At 34.6% G+C, this 26,679-nt stretch overlaps 1 protein-coding gene across 2 annotated transcripts in view; it reads right to left on the reverse strand.

Annotated features, from left to right (window-relative positions):
* Nucleotides 1-26,679, reverse strand: part of KCTD8 (potassium channel tetramerization domain containing 8) — a 251,564-nt gene that overhangs the window by 124,104 nt on the left and 100,781 nt on the right. The window contains exon 2 of one of the 2 annotated variants that reach the window (XM_060655140.3): nt 25,152-26,528. The exons of the other annotated variant lie outside the window; for it this stretch is intronic. Coding sequence (XP_060511123.1) covers nt 26,518-26,528 — 11 coding nt within the window. The 3' untranslated portion in view covers nt 25,152-26,517. Of the gene's footprint in view, nt 1-25,151; nt 26,529-26,679 lie in introns of those variants that run through there. 2 annotated transcript variants of the gene reach the window in all.

The raw sequence follows: 26,679 nt of genomic DNA on the forward strand, positions 1-26,679 counted from the left end.
CTCATCTGTTGGCCTGTGTGGTGAGGGGGAAGGTACAAATAAAATAAAGTTGTTGTGAAGGTTAATGAATCATTAGAAAGGGTTGCCATTTACTGAGCACTTGCTTTGCATCAGACACTGTTCCAAGCGATTTATAATACCAAAAACTGGTAACTTCAAGTAGTTTTAGAATATTAACTTACAAAGCACATTGGTAATTCATACACTCCTTCAGGGATACTTCTTTTCTAAGTAAGTTAAGCAATGCCACTGTTTCACAACAAGTACATGTTTAATATTTTTATTAATATTTAGCTGATGTACCTATATAGATACAAAACCTTGCGTTTATTTTTGAATAGGAACACATAATAATTAGATTTATTGGTTGTAGATGGCACTTTGCACAAAGCATCAACATAAAAATAAACCACATGGCTGCTAAATGTGTTGATACTAAGGGCAACCATGTTGTAAGTGAATTAAAGGATATTTCCTAACACCTACTAAATACTTTGTTGTGACTCCAGCAAATAGATTTGAACTAGGGAGAGATCTTAGCCTAACTGAGAATTGCATGACTACTTTGTTACAATATACTCTTTGGCAATCCTGATGATTTGGCTTTGATACAAGTATCTTTTCCTGGTTTACAGCAATTTTCACTCCATACAGGCATCCATAAAATATACAGATATTATTGCGCGTGGTAAGTACTCAATAAAAACAATTTTAGGTGATTTGCCATTAAGAACACAAAACTATGGACTATTCTGCGCTTGCAAAGAATCAAGCTGCTATATAATCAGTGCCATCCAGAGAATACTTTTAAGCTTCAGCAAGTAATAGATGCGGCTGAACTCAGCTAGAGAAGATGGTTCCAGCTTTTATTGAGTCAAATCTTAACTACCCAGAAGTTACTTTGGAAAATCCATTAATCTTTAGTGAGCTCTGAGATTTACTTCATTATTGACTGTCAGTAGATACTGGGTTTGTCTATCATTCCCAGGCACCTAAGGAGAAGAGTACAGAGAAAGGGAAAACTGGGTTCTGATCCCTGTTCTACAGCCACTTAGATAATATATTGTGTAAGTGGCTTATCCTTCCATGGCTTTTGTTTTTCCATCTACATATTGGCACTAAAACATCTCTTTTCAGATCTTACTAAATTTGGGGGTCATGGGCAGGTACCAGAAGAAACAGAGTGGTCCTTTTGGAACACACTATCAGAGAAGTAAATATTACCTTAGGGACTTGTACAAATTAATGCATTTCAATAGTTTTAAGGATAGATTCGCTATTTTCTGTTTTTTTTTTTTTTTTTTTTTTTTAAAGAGCAAACAATCTCGCCATGTTTTTCTTCTAAAATGTGTTTCTATTTAAAACATATGGAAATCTCAAAAAAGGATCATTCACAAATCAATTTCATTTCTGGAAAAGATGAAGTCTCTGAGGCAGTATTCCGAAAATCTTGAGGGGCAAAAGAAGCCTGTCTCATTTTGCACATTTCTTTATAAGTTTGTATTACTTTTTCTCCTAATTATTTTTAGAGGGTCTCTCTGTAAGCACTAGTTTCTGTGACATTAGGGAAGGTGGCGCTCGCACTGGTCTGAATCAAGCCTCTCGTGTACTGCTCTGGCTTGGCAGGGTCTCACCCTGTGATTGAGCTAGTCATTCAGCCTGTCTACTCTAAGTTGCTTCACGTGCAGCAAAAGAGGAACAAGTGCAAAAGGCCTTGCAACTGGAAGTGAACCAGCAGCAGGTAAAACACGACCTTGCAGAAATGCCGATTCTCAGGCTACAGCCCCGACTTGTTAATCAGAACTGACATTTTAATAAAATCCTCAAGCGATTTCTATAGACATCAAAGTTTGAGAAATGTTACAAGAATGAACTTTAACAACTACAAAAGCAGTGTGCAAACTGTAAAGCTCTATAGAGATGTAACCCATCCATCGATCTCATGTTCTTAATTCTAATCAGAGTTACAACGAACCCTTAGCTTTCTCGGTGCAATCAGATGTTTAAAAATGAGCACCCAACACCAACCTTGTACCAGATTATAAGCAATCGATACAAACTTGTTGAATGGGAAACAAAAGTGAGATGAGAATGTAGAGCATCAGTTCTAAACATAATCTTAATAATAGTCTATCAACGTGATTTTCTTAAGATGCAAAGAGCTCAAATCACTACTTTCTGTTTCTCAATGTCATAATGCTCATAGGGGTAGGTTGTGACACCTAGAGAAAAAGGAAGGTAGATTTTAAAATGTAATTAAAATTGGGCCATCTAAGTGGCTCAGTCAGTTAAGTATCCAACTCTTGATTTTGGCCCAGGTCATGACCTCACAGTTAGTGAGTTCGAACCCCATGTCTGGCTCTGCGCTGCCAGTGAAGAGCATGTGTGGGATTGTGTCTCTTGCCCTCTCTCACTGCCCTCCCCCCCAACTCAAAATAAATAAATAAACTTTAAAAATGTAATTAAAAGCAATAATATGTTCTATACAGTAAATATATATAGGGAAACATTCATGGAGTGTATGTACTAAATCTGGAACTCATTTTAAATATTCCAAATAAATAGCCATGTATGTATCTTGGAAAAAGCCTTTCCATTTATGTCCACTCTATACAACAACGTGGATGGAGCTAGAATGTATTATGCTAAGAGAAATACATCAAAGAAGAATACTGTAATTTCATTCATATGTAGAATTTAAGAAACAAAACAGAAGAACATATGGGAAGGTCTTTGGGGGCAAAGAGAAGAGAGGGAAAGAAACCACAAGAGACTCTTAATGATAGAGAACACACTAAGGGTTGATGGAGGGAGGTGGGTGGGAGATGGACTAGATGGGTGATGGGGATTAAGGAGAACACCTGTTGGGATGAGCCCTGGGTGTCGTATGTAAGTGATGAATCACTGAATTCTACTCCTGAAACCAACATTGCACTGTATGTTAACTAACTAAAAGTTAAATTAAAAAAAGAAAAATATAAACAGGTAAATAATAAATTTATTTATTCTAAATTTGCCCTCGTAGATTTCAGCTCACAGGAGACAACAGTGAGTGTAACTATAACTTTTCACTTAAGACCATGGCAGCTTTCACCTCCTGGAATTTCCCAGGAATGCCACGATAAATAGAACACGTAATTTCATGGCTCAATACCTCACAATCTGGCCACTGCACCCACTTTATGTTCAATATAGAAAAGCCCCAACAATTCAGGGAAAAAATATACAGGAGCCTCTCAGCTTTTTCTATTTTCATTCTACCTTTTAGTGTAACCAAAAGCCTCATCTTTCAGACTACACATGTCTGAATCACAGTGGTTAGGTGGATTTTTGGGTGAGTCTTTCTGTCGTCAGTACTGTACTATTTGAACTTCCTGTAAGATTTACAAACATGGGTCCTATCTCAGACAGATAGTTCACTTACAAATATTATACCCACACTGACTATTAGCTTGCAATCTCAGGCCAATGCTGTCCTTAATTTTCCATAACACTGCCACTGGATCATTCTCGTGTTTTATTTAATTCTGCCCTTCTGAAATACATTGATTTCCCTTCTTTATAAATTTTTACAGAGTCTGTATCTCTGGGACTTAGTTTCATATGTCATTTTCACCAGTGCTTTGTTATTCATGGCTGGTATCAGTCTCCCAAGATGTTATCTATTTTGCAGGGGCTCCAGTCAGTGTGTAGTAGCTATTAGGTTAAAAACTAAGGGGCTGGTTGTGGTATATGGTTATGGAGAAAGAAAATGGAAAATCTAAAATCAGACAGACCTATCTACCAATCAGAATCTGACAGTTACCAGAGGTCCGAACTTGAGTAAAATTACCTAACGCTCTTGAGCCTCAGTGAATAAGTCCCTACGTTAGGTTTGAAAATGGCTACCAGAAAGGGTGCTATGAAAATTAAATAGGATATATATGCAAGGCACATGGTGCACAGTAAAAGAAGGTACTCAGTTTATGCTGGAATCGGTTGTGATGATAATGATGGCAACAGTGCCGACGAAGACAATGTGTCCATGCTGCTGATTCAGAGTTTCCATCACTTTCCCATTTGAGCTGGAGAAGGGAGGGCTTGGGCACAAATGCATTCTCCTAGAGCACAGAAGAGGCATGCCGCATGGTGACACGTCTCCCGACCCCATCCTCATCACATGTCACTAAGATCTAAGAGATGCTTCATCACATGACAAAAAAATTTTACTTCGTCAATGAAGAAACTGTCCTATAACCCCAGGTACACTGTAAACTAAGAAGGCATGATAGCTTCACATGACTTCTAAAGAAAGCCCACGAAAACATGAAATATTTAAGAAGATTACATTTTTGAAGTGATCTGCTGCTTCCCAGCTTGGCAGATTTTTGAAGAAAAAAAAAGTTTTAATTGTTGGGCCATAAGTACATACTCTGAATTTTATAACCTCTAATAATGCAAATTAAAAATAAATTAGGACCAGAATATTAATTACATGCAGACACACCCAGTGTTGAGGATATTTTAATTCAATGATGATAGGAATAAAAGTGCCTACACACTTTAACAATCATAGTATTATAAAATTAGTTTCTTTTAGAAAAATATATCCACTCAATATAATACGCTTTATTCTATTATAAAGCACTGGGAAAATGATTTGCTATCAGTGAGAGAAAACAGATCATGATAAGGTCTTAGTGATGGGATGATTATATTGTTCTTGATATAATGAATGTGACACAATGTGAATTCAAATCAATCTGCAAGAAAGACTCTGTCATTTTTAATGTTTTTTTTTAAGTTTATTTATTTTGAGACAGAGAGAGAGAGCAGGGGAGGGGAAGAGAAAAAGGAAGAGAGAGAGAGAGAATCCTGAGCAGGCTCCACACTGTCAGTGTAGAGCCCAACACTGGGCTCAAACCGATGAACCATGAGATCATGACCTGAGCAGAAACCGAGTCAGACGCTTAACAGACTGAGCCATCCAAGCATCCCCAACCTCTGGCAAATATTAGCAGTGAATTTTCTACTCAAAAATGGCAGAGGTTGGGGACCATATATGGGGACATACACACACACATTATTTATATATATATATATATATATATATATATATATATATATATATATATATAATATAAATATATATATATATATATATATATATATATATATATGGTCTGTATGTACAAATACACACTATACATAGGTATATAATATGACATACAAATAGATATATAATACTATATATAGGTGTATAATATATACATATATATGACATATAAGATATATATAGGACATATGACATATTATATAGAGATGTGTGTGTTTGTGTGTGTTACATATGGAGAGAAAGAGTGCACTCAATCCTACTAGAGTCCATGCAAATAACCGTAACATCCTGAGACCAATTTTTCAAAAACCTGAAATAAGAGACACTTAATTAGAAATGATTATACAGTTATTCCACAGAAACTGATACCTTCAATTAAAACAAAGAGCAACTTTCTCTGAGATCACCACCTTTTAGCACATAAAGTTTAATGCAATATGCTAAAGGAAGTACTCTGAGGAGTCAGAAGACCTAAATTTCACTGATCATTCAATTATTTTCTGGCTACAGAATCTTGAGTAAGTCACCCATCCTGTAAATTTAAGTGTTCTTAATTGCCATGAAGGAGCTGTAGCTCAGCCAGAATTTTTCTAACTAATCTTCTTAGCAGTTGACTTCTCTTTTCCAATCACAATCTACATGGAATTGCAGTATGTGTCCAACAGCTGACCGTGGGTCTGCTCTGTTGGAATGAAGACGAGAGAAATATGGTCCAGGACCTTCAGGCTCAGCTGCCCCACATGGCTGTCATGCCTTAAACACTGTTTCAAATCAAATATCCCACTTCTAAAAAGTATTAATCCCCAGTCTGTAAATTTCAATCTCTCAACACAGAAGAGAATGGAATATTATTCAACATTTTTATTCCCAGGAGAATCATGCAGCATAAGTGCTCAATAAAGGGTTATTGACTTGAATGTCTTCATTTGCAATTCTACCTTACACTTATGTACTATTTCACTTCTTATGCAAAGCCTTTTCAGTTTCTCACATTATTTTGCTTGCTTTTACCATTAATGAAACAGGCAAGGGGCACCTGAGTGGCTCAGTTGGTCGAGTGTCCGACTTCGGCTCAGGTCATGATCTCACAGTTCGTGAGTTCGAGCCCTGCGTCGGGCTCTGTGCTGACAGCTCGGAGCCTGGAGCCTGCTTCGGATTCTGTGTCTCCCTCTCTCTCTGCCCCTCCTCTGCTCATGCTGTCTCTCTCTCAAAAATAAATAAACATTACAAAAATTTTTAATTAAACAGGCAAGACAAGTATAAATGAAAGAGGAGGAGGTTTTTTCTCACTGTATTAGTTTTTCTCTTAAAAAAAAAACCTCAATAGTTAGGAAAAGACAAATTCATCACACTAATTTCATCATGAATGATTCTATTTTATGCCACCACTTATCACACATGTTTCATACTCATGTCGCTCTTTCAAAAATGCCTTTTCTTTGATATGATAGAGCAGGGAGCCTCAACCATGGCACTACTGACATTTAAGGATGGATAATCCTCTGTTGTGGTTTACTGTCCTGTGAACTTCAGGACACTTACCACTACGCATGATCTTTATCCCCTACGTGGTGTTTGCATTTTCCCGGTTGAGAAAAGCAAAAATATCTTCAGACATTGTCAAATGTCCCCTGGAAGGGGAGGACAAAATCACCTTCCAAGTGAGAACCACTTGACAGACAAACATTGAAGTCAAATGCAGTGAGTGACCAATTCATTTCAATATGTTGGTTATATTCTCCCCAATGATTAGCACAATTGTCCAGACTGAACAGAGAGAAATGCCATTCCTGTTTTCAAATGGCCCAAACAGCGAACTCACTTTGGAGCTTGCTCATTTTAACCATAAGGAAACAGTGGAATCAATACTTCATATAGGTACTTGATTAAATCTTGGAATACAGGCACTTGATTAAACCTTGGAAAACACTGTATTTCTTCACTGATATTGAAGATAAATTTGGAATATTAATACAGAAACTAGGAAAGATGTGAGGCCAAACACTGATATTCCTGTCTCAAATTACATGGAATAGCAGACTGTATACAGAATATCAAGTACTTATATAAGTCAACAGCAAACCAACTAAGAATTTTATTGGAGATGTTCTGGATAAAATCCTGGTTACCATCTTAAGGACAAAACTCAACACTTCTCAAGTACTATGTTTTTCCCACATCCTCCAGGTGATTCGCAGTAGGCAAGGGCAGAACTGAGCACATGGGTAGATATAATTAAGAACAAGTCTTCCATGATTACTTATAGTAACAATACCTGACAGACCTTCAAGGAATGTCCTGATGATTGCTTTAACTGATCCCATCACTCATTTATTTCTTCACACATTTATTAAGTGATCATTTTATCTGTTAATATGCAAGAGATTAGAAAGTAAGGATAAGACAATATAGCAGCTGAGCTAAGGATGTGATGTACTGAGGTGAATGAGGTTGATAATACGAACATGGGCACTCTTTTGACAAAAAATTTCAAAAATAAAGGCAAAACCGTAAGATATATCCAAACGTAAAAAGGAATAATGGCTATATTATTAGTTGCTAAAGAAATAAAGGAAAAGATGGCTGATTACATATTTAGAAGTTAATATTCATAAAATGATATAATATTCATAACCCTTTACACTAAAATGCTATTATTAAAATAACTGGTATAAAGGCTGTTAGAAGCATGAGAAAAATTGAACAAAATATAACTGTAGATATCACTACCAACTTATTGTCAATTAAGAAGATAGAAATTAGGACAGAATTTAAAGAATGGAATTAATATAGTTAATGGCTATAGTATATTGAACTTAGCACTCTTCAGAAGGATATAATTTTTATTCCAGTAAACCACGAAGGGGTTTTTAAAAGTCACTAGATACATTGGTTGTCTACTATGTGCCAGGCACTCTTCTAGTAACTGGGACACAGCAAAGAACAAAAGATGAAATTCTTTTCATCATGCAGCACACGTCCTATTTTAGTAAGCTGCCAGAAAACCCTCAATAAATTCCAACGCACAAATTATACAGGATACATTTTCTAATCACAACATGACACAGGAAGAAATTAAATTGGGCATATTCAAACAAAATCCTCACCAGTTATTATTACTATTATATGTTTATGTTTGTACCAATTTTACTCAGTAATACTACTTTTGAGAATTTATTCTAAGAAATAACTAGAGATAGGCATACAGATTTGTTTAAAAGGGTATTTATCAAGGTATTAATTAGCTACGTTATTAAAAAGTCTCATAAGGATTAAATTGTAAATCAATGGAATTTTTAAAAAACAACTATATTATGTAATAATATGCAACTACTTAAAATACAGGTTTGAGGAGAATACATTAACAATATCAGAAGATCCTTGAACATAACCACAACAAAAAACCCAAGACATAAACTAATATACGATCACAAAGGAACAAAACATCAATTGACAATCATAAATATTACAGGCTGAGAGCAGAAACCAGGGAGGATTACAAGTTAAATATGCCTTGGAAATTTTGAAATACTTTGCTCAACTCTTTGTCATCAAAGTGAAATCCAAATATACAATTGCAGATTATCTGTAATACATCCAAAATGGGAATAACATACGTAAACATTTTTAATGTTAATACATAATAGGCAAATTCATAAAATGATTAAATTTTCATTAGACAAAAGACAACATAAAATAGTTTTAGATAGAAATTAAAATTGGTCACATAGACAATTAAATACATTTGACTCTGGCAAAACATTTATTTTTATTTTATATTTTTTCAAAACATTTTTTAATGGGGTAGGCAGAAAGCACAAATAAAGTTAGGATTAAAAACTTATATACATCACATATAAAAAATATTTGAAAATTGTGATACCATGTGCCATTCTATGCTAACAAAATTGATCATCTCAATGAAATGGAAAAATTTTTTAAGTGAATTTCTTAACAAAAACAAATAAGCAAAAAAAAATCCTGAAAACCATGCAAAAGACTATTAGTTAAAGAAAATACCTTAATGATGAGAAAGAATCTTTTGTAAAAGTGGCAGTTTTATTAGTGAATTGAGAATTATTAGTGAATTAATATGCTTTCAAGGAAGAGATGATATCTGTTATAGGTACAGTATAGATATAGATACAATAAAAATGACAATTTTCTGGAGAATGCTGAAGAAAAGCATCTTCTGATTCAAGGAAAGAAATACAACCTCAAAGGAACTCTGACCATAACAGAAAAAAAAAATTAAAGAAGTTATAAAAGAAAGTTTTAAATATATGAATAAGATATTAGCAAATCTAATTAATAGAGTATTAAAATAATAGCCAAAAATACATAATAAAGATTCATCTCAGAAATATGAAATCCCTTAATGCTAGAATTTCTAATAAAATAATATATCTTATCAATAGGACAAGTTAGAAAAAAGAACATCATAGAATCAAAATTTTAATTTGGTAAGTTTTAATACCATCCAATTAAAAAGCCAGGAATGAGGAATATTTCCTTAAAGTCATAAAGCATGTCATACTCAAATAGATATTTTATGCCTTCACCGAAGGCACCCAAATAAAAACCCCCAAAATGCTACTATCTCTCATCTATAAAATAACAAAAAACCCATGAAACATAAATGGGAGCTATAATTATAAGAGAAAGTATGATTATTTGCCAAGTATCAACTGAAAAACTAAAGATAAACATTTCATTCAAATGGCTAGAAAGGAGATAAACATGAAAAAATCACTAACTTTTCTCTGTAGCAGTAACAGAAAATAAAACATATAAAGTCATAATATCATGAAACTAAAATATCACAAACAATAAATGTGTGGCATCTATTTGGAGAAACCTACATACCTTTATTGGGAGATATAAAAAGAGTTGATGAGCACTTTGTAAGAAAAAAAAAAAAGAATAAAATTATATTCCCATTCTGTATGTCAAAAGAAACACTGCTATATAACAAATCTCTAATTGCTATATAACAAATTGCTATATAACAAATTGCTATATAACAAATTGCTATATAACAAATTGCTATATAACAAATCTCTAATTCAGAGAAGCCTTTTATGTTTAAAAATCTTTGAAGAAATGATACATGAAAACAAATTAAATAGTTAAAATGACAAATGGGAAAATATTTAGAGTCATTTGTCCAAAAAGGAGTTAATCCCGGAAAGAATCTCAATGGATAGATCATAAAAGAAGAAAGGCACATAGGTAATAAATACCTCCAAAATGTGCAGTCTGACTAATGATTAATTACAAAGTAAAACAAATTATAGATGGATCTAACTACTGTAGAGCTAATCAGGGATTTTTCTAAAGTATAAATTTAGAACTGGATTTTTAGAAGAAGGAAATGACACTGAAGATGGTGAGGAAAAGTTTGTATTTATAATAGAAAAATATCTCTTAAATATCTCTTATATTTTATACTTTACATACATATTTATACTTTACATATATCTACACTCACAAGAAAATAGAGAAAGAGCTAGTTGGGGCCTTTATTGAATAGAAGAGCACACATTCTGAATTTAAAGGAGAAAACATGGGATTTCTTTTTTCAATTTTTCAATAATCTTGCACGGCAGGGGAATTTAGATTTTGGGGAAAAGGAAAAAACAGGTTAAAATCATGAAACTGTAGTTTAACAGATGAATCTATAGTTTATGCTAGGTGACATTAAGTCTTATTGACTTTGTCTACAAAATAGAGATATTACCTGACCAATTTACCTAGCAGAGTTGTTGTAAGACCAAATGTGATATAGGAATCTATAGTCAACAAAGTGATTGCTAGTTATTATATGGTTTCCTTCTTTAAAAATTGCAAAAGGAACTTTGTAATATTCAAAATATATAACTATAATTCAGGAGAGAAGAAATACACTATCCAATAACATGTTAACAAGAAATTTGGGTATTTGTGTTGGATGTATAGCCAAAAGAGTCCTTAACTTGAAAAGTAAATTTTAAAATGAGAACTAATGATTATTCTGGAGTTTTCAAAAACCCTAACAAAATACCCAAGCATAATAATGGTGGCGAGAAAAAAGACTGTTTTAAAAGTACCATTATTTCAATCAGGGTGAAAACTGGATAAATTAAAAAATTGTGTGTGTATGTGTGTGTGTGACATCATTCGCTCAAAATTTACAGAAAGAAGGGGTGCCTAAGTGGCTCAGTTGGTTAAGCATCCTACTTTGGCTCAGGTCATGATCTCACGGTTCATGGGTTCCAGCCCTGTGTCAGGCTCTGAGCTGACAGCTTGGAGCCTGGAGCCTGCTTCAAATTCTGTGTCTCCCTCTCTCTCTCTGCCCCTCCCCCACTCACCCTCTGTCTCTTTCTCTCTCTCTCTCAGGAATAAACATTACAAAAACTAAAAAAAAAAAAACAAAAACAAAAAACAAAAAACAAAAAAACAAAACAAAAAAAAAACTACTGAAAGGAAAATAAAAATTAAGTTGCTAAGACAAGATCACAAAACAATCAAATTCTTTGGCCTCTTTTACATATATTTTTCCCTTTTTATTTTGTGAGTTCATCTCATTTTTGGTCTTTTCTCTCCCCCAGCTATTACTACACAGCAGTAACTGCTTAGCCAACCTTTGATATAACAAAAGCAGAAAATTATTGGTTCCTGTCAAATAGGACATAGAGCATTGGTTAGCATTTGAAGTTGTAATGGATGTGAAAAGACAAAATCTGACATCTTTGAGGTGTTATGTCCTATATGTAGGTCCTGAACTAAAAGAAATTTCCCTTGATTAGAATATGTGGTAGGTGGCATAATGACTCTCCCTCCCCCATGCCCACCAAAAAAAAAAAAAAAAAAAAATAGCCCTAGACCTAACCCTCAGATTCTGTGACATTTTACCTTCAATGACAAGAAACTATACAGATATGATTAAGTTTAAAGCCTTGGAGATAATTCTAGATTATTTGGGTGGGCCCAATCTAATCAAACCAGTTCCGAAAATGGAAGACAGTGGAAAAGAGTGCGTCAGAGAGATGCAACATGAGAAGCACTGAATCCACTGTTGCTGGAATACTGGTGGCTTCAGTTTACAGTCAGCAAGGAACTTAATTCTGCCACAGACCCAGATGAGCAGGAAATATATTCTTCCTTAGCGCTTCCAGAAAGGAATATAGCTCTGTTGACATCTTGATTTCTGATCTGTGAACCCCCACTAGGCCACTGATCCATGCAATACATATATGTTGTTCAAACCACTAAATCTATGGTGATTTGTTATGACATTTGGAAGCTAATACAGAATCATACACTTAGACAAAATGTTAAAACTCATTTGGTGGAACAAATGACAGTCATAAAATTCTCATGTTCTGTTCAATATAATTAGATTGTTAGCTGATTATAAAGTATTTATACCAATTTTTTAGAGTGTCATTAAATAATAAAACCTAAAAAGTATAATTAATACTAATACAACAATAAGACATATAGAATGTCAAGTGTTATCCTAAATAGTTGACTAACTATCGTATGTAACTTTCAGGAAGCCCTTTTGGTAGATTTTATTTTTATTCCTAGCTTACAGATAAATAAATTAAGACTTAGAAAAATAAAGTAAATTCCCTAATATCATCTAGCTACTAAAAGGTAGAGATGAAACTCAAACCCTAATCCCTGTGTTATTTGAGCACTTGCATAATTTGCAGGATCCAAGGTCTAATTATTTTACTGGCTCTCTCACTCAGAACCAGGACTTTCATAGAATAATCAATGCCCCGTGAAGTTTATAAAACATAATGGCATATGAATTTTTAAATTAAATATAAGTGTCATTATAAAACACTTCAAACATTGATGTTCATAAATAAGAATGAAATAAAAGGAGAAATTTAAAAGAAATTTAAAAGAAAGATCCTGAAATTTCCTGTAAAAATATCTGAGAGCAGCTCTACTTTTCTAAGCACTGTGGACATAGCACAAGTATTTATCCAAGTGAAATGAAAATTTATGTGCACACAATAGTTTCTAGATGAGTATCTATAACTTATTCTTTCATAGTTACCATAACCTTAATGTAATTTACCCAAGGTATGGCTAAAGAAACTCTGGCACATCCATACAATGAAATACTACTTTCAATAACAAGGAATGAGCTATCAATACATGCAACAATACAAATGACTCTTGAATGCATATTCAAGTGAAAGAGTTGGACCCAAAGGCTATATACTATCTGATTCCATCTGTATCATATTCTGAAAAGGGCAAAAATACAGGGATAGAGAACAGATGAATGGCTGTGAGAAAACTGGTTGACTATACAGGGAATTAATAGAACATTCTATTATATTGATTATGGTGGTGGCATAATTCTATTCATTTTTTAAAAATCTACATAGCCATAAAAAAGTAAATTTCACTATGTAAATTAAAAATAAATAATGAGTATATACATTTTTCACCTCTTTGGTTATGTTTATTCCTAGGTATTCTATGGTTTTTGGTGCAACTGTAAATGGCACAAAAACAGACACTCAGACCAATGGAACAGAATAGAGAACCCAGATATGGACCTACAAACATATGGCCAACTAATCTTTGACAAAGCAGGAAAGAACATCCAATGGAATAAAGACAGTCTCTTCAGCAAGTGGTGCTGGGAAACCTGGACAGCGACATGCAGAAAAATGAACATGGACCACTTTCTTACACCATACACAAAAATAAACTCAAAATGGATGAAGGACCTGAATGTGAGACAGGAAACCATCAAGATCCTAGAGGATAAAGTAGGCAAAAACCTCTTTGACTTTGGTAGGAGCAACTTCTTACTGAACACATCTCTGGAGGCAAGGGAAACAAAAGCAAAAATAAACTATTGGGACCTCATCAAAAAAAAAGCTTCTACACAGCAAAGGAAACAATCAGCAAAACTGAAAGGCAACCGATGGAATGGGAGAGAATATTTGCAAATGACATATCAGCTAAGGGTTAGTATCCAATCTATAAAGAAATTATCAAACTCAACACCCAAAAACCAAATACTCCAGTGAAGAAACGGGTAAAAGACATGAATAGACACTTCTCCAAAGAAGACATCCAGATGGCCAACTGACACATGAAACAATGCTCAACATCATTCATCATCAGGGAAATACAAATCAAACCTACAATGAGATATCACCTTACACCTGTCAGAGTGGCTAACATTAACAACTCAGGCAAAAGAGATGTTGGCGAGGATGCAGAGAAAGAGGATCTCTTTTGCACTGCCGGTGGGAATGCGAACTGGTGCAGCCATGGTGGAAAACATGTTGGAGGTTCCTCAAAAAATTAAAAATAGAACTACCCTATAACCCAGCAATTGCACTACTAAGTATTTATCCAAGGGATACAGGTGTGCTGTTTCGAAGGGGCACATGCACCCCGATGTTTATGGCAGCACTATCAACAATAGACAAAGTATGGAAAGAGCCCAAATGTCCATCAACAGATGAGTGGATAAAGAAGATGTGGTATGTATATACAATGGAGTATGACTCAGCAATCAAAAATAATGAAATCTTGCCGTTTACAACTACATGGAAGGAACTGGAGGGTTTTATGCTAAACGAAATTAGTCAGAGAAAGACAAATATCATATGACTTCACTTATATGAGGAATTTAAGATACAAAACAGATGAACATAAGTGAAGGTAAGCAAAAATAATATAAAAACAGGGAGGGGGACAAAACATAAAAGACTCTTAAATATAGAGAACAAACAGGGTTGCTGGAGGAGTTGTGGGAAGGGGAATGGTCTGAATGGGTAAGGGGCATTAAGGAATCTACTTCTGAAATCATTGTTGCACCATATGCTAACTAACTTGGATGTAAATTAAACAATAAATAAATCTAAAAAAAATAATAACCAACAGGAGATATATTATAGAATATTTACAGCCACTCAGGAAAGAGCAAGGTAGAAGGGGCAAAGAAACAAAGATAAAATAGCACAAATAGAAAAAATTAGCAAATTGGCTGACAATCAACCATATAGTAATTACATTAATCATAAATTTATTAGCTCTCTTAATTAAAAGGAGCAATTATCACAGTGGATTAAAAAACAAGAGTTGAAAAAAAAAAACAAGAGTTGAGCACATATTATCCTTAACAGTCACACATTAAAATAAATATAAATACAGAGATGGTTTAAAAGCAGACAGATAGTAAAAGTTACTACTTGATAACACTAATCCTTAAAAAGTTGTAGTGGTAAATATCAAACTGATCTCTGATTAAGGAGTACTATAAAAAAAACAGAGATGATTTAAACAATAAAAGGATCAATTTATCAGGAAGATATAACAATTTTAAATGTATATGTACCTAATAGTGGAACTTCAAAATACATAAAACAAAATTACACAATTATAGTGAGAAATGGACAGTTCTACAATTATAGTTGAAAGATTTAAACCTCTTCTCTCAGTAACTGATAAAACAAAGAGAAAGGATAAATCCCTACGGATAGAAAATATTTTAACAATATTATCAACCAACTTAAAGTAATTGACAATTTGAGAACAATACAATAAAATGTTGAGAAGGCACATATATCAAGGGAGATCAAGACTTTGAAAGGATTTAAATCATATATGATATGCCATTTGACCACAGCAACATTCAATTAAAAATTGTATTTCAGATAATTGCCAACTACTTGGAAATTAATCAATTGCTGAATAATCACCTGACAAATATTTGTACAAAACATAAAAGCATTATTCAAAATAATTAAAAGATAGCCCCCCCCCAATGGAAAAACAACTGGAAAAGATACTTTAAAAATTTAAAAAAGCACAAGTGGCCAATAAGCATATACAGGGTGTTCAATATCATCATGGAAATAATAACCAAAAATAACCACAAGATACCACCAAAAACTCACTACACTAGCTAAATTAAAAGATCGACAGCACCAAAACAATGGCAGCATAAAGCAAAAATGATGCAAGTGACCCAGTTTTTTCTGGGTACTAATCAGTGGCAACCAAAGCCAGAATGCATGCACTCCTGAAGACAGTAAGAGCTACTGGCCAATGCAGACCTTCCAGCCTCCATCCTTAAATTTGAATTTTGAACAGTTCTGTGGAGAAATTCCTCAGTTTGACTATTAATTCTCCATTGTTTAATGCAGCATTCCTGAGGTATTTTTTTTTAACCAAACATGCTTACTTAGCCCTAAAACTCAGTAAATCATTAACAAATATGTCACAATTTTTGTATACATCCTTAGTAGAATTAATGAATTATATAAAAGTATATCAGCATTATCAACATTCTGACATTTATGATCAATATAAGAATTTTACACAAATCTTCTCAGTTGTAAGATTTTAAAATTAGTTTTAAATATAAGTTAATATTACATGTATGAACCAGAATCATGCTAATGGTAATATAGGCAGCCATATGTTTCTCCTGGTACCATTAACAAAATAATTATATCAATACTTTCATACAAAAAAAAATAAATGCAATTATTATCCCTGTAGGGCATAATCTTGGCCTTTCACTTGAAATAAGTCAGCAAGTTTCCTTCATGATAAATAATGTAATATTAATATCACAGTTGGAGAACTGTTCCCTGAATACACCCAGCAGGTACAGGAATTATAGCCCAATTTTACTTGGAAATATACTATTCCTTCCTAATGAGTGTGTCTAGCTTCAAATAACATAGAAGGACAGAGTTAAAAACATAATTAAAATGACTATTACATAAAAATGAGCACACAACTTTGTATGGTAAAGATTGTAGGTCAGCTGCGAAAATCACGACAGAAAATGACACAGTTAATTGGTCTAAATATTAGATAGGTAAAGCCATTATCCAAAACTCTATTTTTCTAACTTCCCCTTTCTTAACACAGTTTTAAATAACTGCAATAATGCAGATGGCGTATGTAACACCAATCTGGAAGCCACACTCTAGAAAATATAGGTGTGACCCAAGTTAAGGAGATATTATGTCTAGTTCCATTTGCTTCACCCAGGGTAGAAAATGCACGCAAACCAGCCAGAATCACAAAGACAAAGGCAAACTAAACATGTACGTGTATGTGTATCTTCAAAGTTTCTGTACTTTTGATCAATGGTTTTCTAATAATGAGTATCTGTAGGTCTTAACTACAGTTGGTTATGTTTCTTATATTAATTCCTTATCAAAATTACTTATAAGAAAAGATACATCTATTGCTTCAGGTGGGAAGAGCTATTTCCTCAGGGATTTTCACATCATTAAGTTCTAAACCCAAGATTTTAGATTAGTGACCCCTCTCAGTCCCTGTTGCTTGTAGTCATTTATGCTCACATTAAGAATAGTTACCATATGTTTTCACTCTTATGTGGATCCTGAGAAACTTAACAGAAGACTATGGGGGAGGGGAAGAGAAAAAAAAAAAGTTAGAGAGGGAGGGAGCCAAACCATAAGACTCTTAAAAACTGAGAACAATCTGAGGGTTGATGGCGGGTGGGAGGGAGGGGAGGGTGGGTGATGGGTGTTGAGGAGGGCACCTGTTGGGATGAGCACTGGGTGTTGTATGGAAACCAATTTGACAATAAATTTCACATTAAAAATAAAAATAACTAAAATAATTTAAAAAGAATAGTTAACATTTCAGAAAGAAACAAAACAAAACAAAAACAAAGCACACACACACACACACACAAAGCAGGTTACAGGACCTTTGGGCTGTGTTCACCCTCCTTTCCAGCTTGGCAGCATTTACGATACTGATTCCCGTCTCCTCAATGAAACTCTTCTCTGCTGGCACAGATCTCCTCTTGCTACCCTTGAGCCTCCTTTATTTTTTTTCTTTTTCTCTCTTTCTTAGAGTCCATCTCTTTGGATACATTGTCAGTTCCTGAAACTGTACATTTATAAACTGCATTTTTGGCTGCTACTACAGAAAAACTTAAGTGATGTTAAAGTCAGTTTTATCACCATCATCATCATCATCATAATCATCATCATTATATCATCATCATTATCCAGCAACAGTTCTACCATCTGTCTTCGCATTTTGATGTTCACACATTAACTATCATGGGATGAACATCTCTGAGATAGAGTTAGAAGCACATGAGATTTGTTGGGGATTATACCTGTGAAAGATAAAAGGGGAAGAAGAAACAATGGGTAGGGTAAGACTTCAGAGTGTGATATAGATGTGTAAAATGTTAAGAAAAGGCTTTGGTTGGAGAAGGGATGCAGGATTGGACGAAGAAAGCCTCAAAACACAGTTAAGATCTAACAAAGTCTTGGTTTACACAAAACTTTGGAGCAAGGACCTCCTATTATAGGAGTTCCACATTGTTCAGAAATGGCCAAGCTCTAGAACCCCTGACATGCTCAGCCATTGGTAAAGAGCTGCCCAAGAAAAGCATGGCCTTGGTTCAAAAGCAGGTGTGGATCCTGAAAGCATTAACAGTAGGAATTGTCCACCAACTCTATAACTTGCAGCTGACCAGCAGGTTCTTTCTGGAAAGTATAGCTGAGTGGCACACCCCCATGGCTGCCATCCCCTCAATACTTTCCACTGACACGACTACATTAGACTTATGCTTGGTGGGTTCTATCCTGCCTTCTTCATACCACTCAGTTCTACTCAGCTACCTGATTAATTTTCCAAAGCACAATTCTGATTATACCAATGTCTACTCAAAAGCCTTCAATATTATTTAATATTATTACTTACTACATATTTTTTTAAATTTATTTACTCTGAGAGAGAGAGAGAGCGAGCAAAGCAGGGGAAGGTCACAGAGAGAGGGAGAGAGAATCCCAAGCAGGCTCCATGCTGTCAGAGTGGAGCCCGACTTGGGGCTCTATCCCACCAACCGTGAGATCATGACCTGAGCCAAAATCAAGGGTCAGACGCTCAACTGATTGAGACACACAGGCACTCCACATATTTACTATTTAATAAATGAAGTTGAAATTCTTTAACTCAGCATTGAAAGTGCACCAAAATCTGAGTCCGGTCATTCTTTATTGGTTTACCCAAATAGTAAAGTGCAGTAGAAAAGGCACTTCAGAGCCAGAGAAGATTTAGAATGCAGTTTCTATCTACCGCTTGCTAGGTATGTTTTTTCATCTTTATTTCCCCATTAGTAAAATAAGAATGCCTGAGGTGTGTTTTGCAAAAGTTTACTGAGATAATTTTAGGGCACAAAAACACTTAATACATTTTAATTTCCTTTTACTGTTATTTCTCCTCTGCCTTCATCCAATCAGATCATTTACCATTCCTTGGATATGTCTCATACTCTCCTGCCTAATGCCCTACCTCTGACCCTTTTTAAATTTATTTAATGTTTATTTATATTTGTGTGAGAGAGAGAGAGAGAAAGAGAGAGAAGCAGGGGAAGGGCAGAGAGAAGAGAGAGACATAGACTCCAAAGCAGGCTCCAGGCTCTGAGCTGTCAGCACAGAGTCCAACATGGGGCTCAAATTCACAAACCGTGAGATCATGCCCTAAGCCCAAGTAGGACGCTGAGCCGACTGAGCCACCCACGAGCCCTACCTCTGACCCTATTTTAAATTCTTTCTCTACAACATACTCATTCTCCCAATACTTTTTCAGCCATTAAAATTGTACCCATTATGTGAAATCTTAACAGTCCACCTCCTCCTGATCACCCCAGCAAATGCTGCTCCATCATTTAGATTAAAAACAAAATGAAACCAACCAATTGGGGGAACACTCATGGAAAGTCACATGTTCCTTTGTTTTCCGCGCCCATTTGTTTTCATTTATTCCTAGAGTAAATGTATCATCAGGTTAAGGACAGCGTGTGTATATATTTATATATAAACATAAATGCTAGTCTTTGCAATAGTAAATCCTCGTTAAATATTTCAAGGTAACATCATCTGGTGATATGCAAGCTAACAACTTCATGAGATTATTTAGTGATGTCCTAAGGATATCTGTTTATGGATGATGGCTCATATTTTGCCAAAATGAATAAAACATTTTTGTTGTTTAGAAAAATTTTGATGGTCACTAATCTATGAAATGCCATCAATGTAAAAATGGCATTAAAATGAATCAGGAAAACTAGCCCATCCTTTCTATCATTTATTTAACAAACATTGATTTTCTGCTCTAATTCAGTCAAAGACCTTGAAACAGCTGTCAATATCTACTTTCTTCCTTATCTCTCCTCCTATCCTATCCGCTGCAGACTTCTGTCCCCATGACTTGCATACAACCATTATCACAGCCAATGAACTCCATGTGGGCTGCCTGGAACACTCAAAGGGTAAATTTTGATTCACTCGGTATATCAATTTCATTCAGATATCTGTTCAAATATAGCTCCTCAGCTTTCCCAATCCCCTATCCATGCCTTTACTGTGCTCTGCCCTCATATATAATTTTACTTGACATACATATCGATTTTTTTAAATTGGTCAATTTTTTTTTAAATCTCCTTCCCCACGATGCAAGTTTAATAAGAACACAGACTTTATCTTATTTGCTGTTTTATCCTTAGCCTTTAGAACAGCTCCTGGCTCTTAGAAGTAACTGTGGCATGCATGAATAAATGATGTTCTGAAGATATTATTATGGGTTAGATGATCTGATATTTTCACCACAGGACTGAAATTCGTTCAATTTTTGGCTATTAAAATATTTTGTGCATTAAAAGTATCTAAACAAACCCTTTAGTTAGCATCAAAACCGAGTTAGATTTCTGTATCATTTTGGCCATTTGTTCAGAAAAAAATAATGGAGACTGCTGCAAAATTATCTTTGTTATCGACCTTCAATTGTGTGCTCATGAATCTAAGGTTCCAAGGAGGTGTGGGGATCTCAGCAGGAGCCCTAGACCTCTGTGGAGATTTCTGAAATGAATAAAACACTGAGTTCTGAGTTTCAAGGGCTTCAGGCTCACATCCCCTCACACTTGCCTTTTTTATTTTCCATTAATTTTATACACTGGTATTCCACCCAATATTTCCTTTAGATGGCATGATATAAAAAATGAGGTTCTGTTACTCTGACAGTATAACAATCGAGAAAATATCATTAATGTAAAGTATCAGTATGTTCTCATAGGACAAAAAGTTTGTAAGATCCTTAAAACATGAATCTGACCTTTCAGTAACTTTACATTATCTCTCTGCCTAGACCTCTACTGAATACGGAGGCATGGCATCAATTATAGTTATTAGATTGAGCTGAAAAGAATCATTTATTCTTTATTCAACATTTTAGTTTCACTTTATTTGGTCAAAATTTAAACTCCATTATATGTCCATTCCTCTTTGCCTATAAAGCCATAGTCTAAAAAAGAAATAAAACATGAAATAGATTATAGTTTTTGTTTTTGTCTTTGGAATAAATAGTTGAAAGGAACAAATGGGCTTAGGAATCCAGCGAACTTCTTGCCTGGTCACCGGTAGGAACACAAGCATTTTCTTTACATTATATCAGTTTCCCTCAGCTCGAAATTTCCTTTAACGTTCCTTGTAGTGCAGGTTTGTTGGTGATAAATTCTCTTAGGTTTTGATTCTCTGGAAAAGAAAATCTATATTTCACCTTCATTTTGAAGGAAACTTTAGCTGGATATAGAAATCTAGATTTGGTTTATTTCTCTTCTTCATCATTCTTAAAAATATATTCCACTGTCTTTTATCTTGAATTATTTATGATGAAATATATGTAATAAATCTGATATTCCCCACCCCACTCCCAAATATGACATGCCTTCCTTTTATTACTCTTTTTATGATTTTCTCTTTAATTCTGATTCTTAGCAATTAGCTTATGATGTACTTTGTGTTGCCTTTCTTTGTTTTTATGCCACTTTGGGTTCTCTGATATTTGTAGATGTTTGTTATAATTTCAATCAAATTTGGAAAAAATTGATTGTTACTTTTTAAGAAAAATTTCTTCCCCCTCTCCTCTTTAGAGTACATGATAGTGTCTTACAGATCCCATAGATCCCTGGGGGTCTATTTTTATTTTTATATTATTTTTTACCCTTGTGCTTCAATTTTGATAGTTTCTATTTCTATGTCTTCAAATTCATTGATTTTTTTCTCTACTCTCTAAACTGCTATTAATCCAATTCATTGAATTTTCCTTTCATATCTTTTATATTTCAGCTTTAAAAGTTCCATTTAATTCTCTTTTATAGATTCCATGCCTATTGTTGTTATGTTCATGTTTTGCTTTAAATCCTGAGTCTTTTTATTACAAGTGATTTAATTCATTTTCTGATTTTTCCATATCTCTGTAATTTTTATACTACTTTCTATTATCTGATTTTTTTCCTAAGGGAATTAAGTTATATTTTTCTTGGCATATCTAGTAATTTTTATTTGTTTATTTCTAGACATCATGAATGTTATATTATTGAGTACTGCCTTTTGCTGACTTTAAAAAATGTGTGTTAGACTTATATTCTGATAGGCAGTTATGTGAAGATCAGGCTAATCCTTTTGAGGCTTCTTTTAGGGTTGTTTTATTGGGGAGGGGGTAGTGTAGCTTTTATTCTAAGCTAAATTTACATCTGTTTCTAAGGTGTCACCCTTATGGGTTTTTTTATGAATGTCTCAGATGTTCAAACAGTTCTCCCTACTCTTGCTTGAAACATCTCCTAGTCTTGGGTGACCTCTGAAAGTTGATCAACTTATAACTCCCTACTCATTCCCAAGTCATCCTCATGGAATTTCCCTCTACACCTGACCAGCTTGGTATTCAAGGATAGACCCAATGATACCACTAATTAGAGTTCTGGAGCTCTTTTGCTCCATACCTCCCTCCTGCCCTGCAAATTCCAGCAGTCTGGACCTCTCCAAATACTATTTATGTCCCTTCAACCAGAGAGACCACTGGATTATGTCTTGGCTTCTCTTCCTTGCATCATGGTTAGGAACATGTTTTCAGGGAAAATGCCAAGATAATAGGGCTCTCCTCATTGTATTCTCTTCTTTCTGTGATCACCGTCTTGCATTTCCCACTGCCCAATGTTTAACCTATTTTATCCAATGCTCTAGTGATTTACTGAGACACAGCTACTCCAGCCCCAGTCATGCTATCATGACTGGAAAATTTGCTTTGGATTATGTAAGCATTTTTATTAGTCATCCTGCAACCCACACTAAGATTAAAAATATCTTGGATATAGTCAACCTGAACAAAAGTTAGTTTTCTAACATTCATACACAACTCCATCTTTCCCAATCTTTTCATCACTAACCTACTTCTTTATTTGGTCAGTTTTTTGGTTTTGGGTTTTTCCCCCCCCCAATAACATACAACTTGCCTCTCTTCCTCCAACCTCTTATAAACAAACTATACTAATTTTCTATGATAAAATTTTAATTGTATCAGCTTCCAGGCTTAATCCTATTTAATTTTGCAATGTCTTTTTTTTTAATTAAAACATTTTTTAATGTTTATTTATTTTTGAGAGAGAGAGAGACAGAGTGCAAGTGGGGGAGGGACAGAGAGGGACAGAGAGAGAGGGAGACACAATCTGAAGCAGGCTCCAGGCTCCGGTTGTCAGCACAGAGCCCGATGTGGGGCTGGAACCCACAGACCGCGAGATCATGACCTAAGCTGAAGTCGGGCACTTAACTGCTTGAGCCACCCAGCTGCCCTTATTTCCAGATAAGTCTAAAGTTTACCCTTTTATCTAATAAAACATTATTTTTAAAATTACTAACATTGTTGAGAAATATCTTATACGTTTTCCTACGTCTTAAAACAGGGAATACCCAAATATAATGTATGCTTTTTCTTTGTAGTACAGTCATTAGAAATATTGATTACTGACCTATGCAGTAATAAGGTCATGCCTTCAGGAGTTAGTGCGATCAATGAAGACATTTGCTTTATTGCTGGGCATGTTGCTTCTGGTGTTTTCTTCCTCATTAGGAACCATGACGCATTGCTTCCATTTTTAGTAACTCTAATCCCTGCTCTTAATAGTTTATGATGTCAAATTTACTAAATTAGTCAACATAACTTTACACATAATTTTAAAAATATTCCCTGGCACTATGGGTGGTTCTAATCCTATTGTAATCCTCTATGGACTTTGCAATATGTTTTCCAGTAAGAAATTGTTTTCATTTGTGTGTTAGTGAATTTAACTGCTAGAGCTGTCAGAATGTGACTTCTACACAAATAGAGTATTTAACATAACTAGAATAAATTACTATCCAGTGGCTCAGTGAGAATTATTTGGTCTACAGGGGCACCTGGGTGGCTCAGTCGTCTGAGCGTCCGACTTCAGCTCAGGTCATGATCTCAAGGTTCGTGAGTTCAAGCCCTGCGTAGGGCTCTGTGCTGACAACTCAGAGCCTGGAGCCTGCTTTGGATTCTGTGTCTCCCTCTCTCTCTGTCCCTCTCCCCCCTCACGCTCTGTCTCTTTCTCTCAAAAATAAATAAACGTTAAAAAAATTTTAAAAATTATTTGGTCTACATATTGAGGGTATGGACACAATCAAGAAACCCAGATTAACTGGAGAGTGTTATGCTAAGTGAAATAAACCATACAGAGAAAGACAGATACCATATGTTTTCACTCTTAGGTGGATCCTGAGAAACTTAACAGAAACCCATGGGGGAGGGGAAGGGAAGAAAAAGGAGGTTAGAGTGGGAGAGAGCTAAAGCATAAGAGACTCTTAAAAACTGAGAACAAACTGAGGGTTGATGGGGGGTGGGAGGGAGGGGAGGGTGGGTGATGGGTATTGAGGAGGGCACCTTTTGGGATGAGCCCTGGGTGTTGTATAGAAACCAATTTGACAATTCATATATTGAAAAAAAATTTAAAAAAAAAAGAAACCCAGATTAACATATGTCTCCATTTGATAATATCAGTCTCTAAGAATGGGATTTATTCATCTTTACATTCCATGTGGTACAGTGTAGTTATGTAAAATATTCAATAAATGAACAAAGCTACTGAAAGAGTTAAATATAATCATTAAAGAAAATTCACAGAAATATAGAAAATAATCAATACAAATTATAATAAAGGTTAAAGAAATTAAAAATCTGAGTATTATCATCAACAATAATTTGTAAAATAACCACTATCTAAACTTGGAAAATAATTACACAAACACATGAATGCACATATTTAACCCTATATATAGATACGCTGTACATAACTTCTTCATCCCTTATTGGCTTTGCCCCTTACCACTGAGTAGTACACAACCTTCTTACTCTGAATATTTCCTAATTTTCTGATTTTTATTACAGCTTAAGACTATTTAGCTTTACAATAAAAGTATTTTAAAAAGTATTTTTTACTATTGCTCACTTGATTTTAATTTTTACTTATTTTACCTAAAATTCATTAAGATCCTAAAGATTCCAAGCAGTTTGCTGTGAGTTAAGACTATTGGATATATTCTCACCTCTTTACTTTCTTTGCATCATTTTTGTTTCTATTTTGGCAAAATAAAAAAGAAAGACTAAGCATTATTAGCTGACAGCTATGAAAGTAATTGCTCCTTTCTCTTAACATGTTCTTAAATTCCCATTTTCTCTATCCCCATCAGGGACCTACGTCCCCAGCAAGGTAGTATCAAATGAAAAGAGCAAAATTTATGTGATTCATATTTCATTTCTGTCTCAGCTTTCTCTTTGTGTAACTTAGACTAATAGGCTTGGTCTATATGAGGATATTAATGACCATGATGGCTATTCTATAAGAGTGTTGGCACACCTGGATGGCTCAATCAGTTAAGTGTCCGACTCTTGATTTCTGCTCAGGTCATGATCTCATGGTTTGTGAGATTGAGCCCCACATTGGCTCTATGTGCTGACAGCACGGAGCCTGCTTAACATTTTATCTCTCCCTCTCTCTTCACCACTCTCTGGTTCATGCTGCACACTCTCACTCTCTCTCTCTCAAAATAAATAAATAAACTTCAAAAAATAAGTAAATTAAAAAATAAAATTGTCATAACACTCAATAATTCCACATTTAGAACTTTAGTTTGAAAACTCTAAATGGTATAAAATTTTTAAATATTATTTTCACAGACAGTCCTCCATTGTAAGATGTCATGCCATTTTTCACAAAACTCAATTTAAGGGCAGTTATTGAAAAGAAGACATTTAAAATGAAAACAGAAACAAAATCTTCAAAACAAAGATATAAAAATAGTTAACACTCACATTACATTATTACTTGATATCTCTTTCTTTACCACACCACTTTGTCCCCCTTTTAAAGATGAGGAAATTGAGAGGCAAAGAGGTGAAATAATTTGATTAATGTCATATTAGGAAAGTGCTGGAAGGAACACAGGCAGCTTCACTTCTGAGACTACTCTGGATTCAGCCATTGTTCTTCCTTCCTCAGTCCAGCCTTTTCTCCTTCTCTTCCCTCTCATCCATCATCACCAAATCACTGCCACAGACAAAGAGGAATGAATATCTGAATGTGTAAAGAATGAATGGATGCATTTTTCTTCTCTTAATATTAACCCAATTTCATAAAACAACTACATTAGCTCTTAATATAAAAGACCAAACAGCTGAAGTGTACTACAAGAATATTT

Source organism: Panthera onca, chromosome B1 (assembly GCF_046562875.1).
Source record: "Panthera onca isolate mPanOnc1 chromosome B1, mPanOnc1 haplotype 2, whole genome shotgun sequence".
In the NCBI taxonomy this organism is placed as follows: domain Eukaryota; kingdom Metazoa; phylum Chordata; class Mammalia; order Carnivora; family Felidae; genus Panthera; species Panthera onca.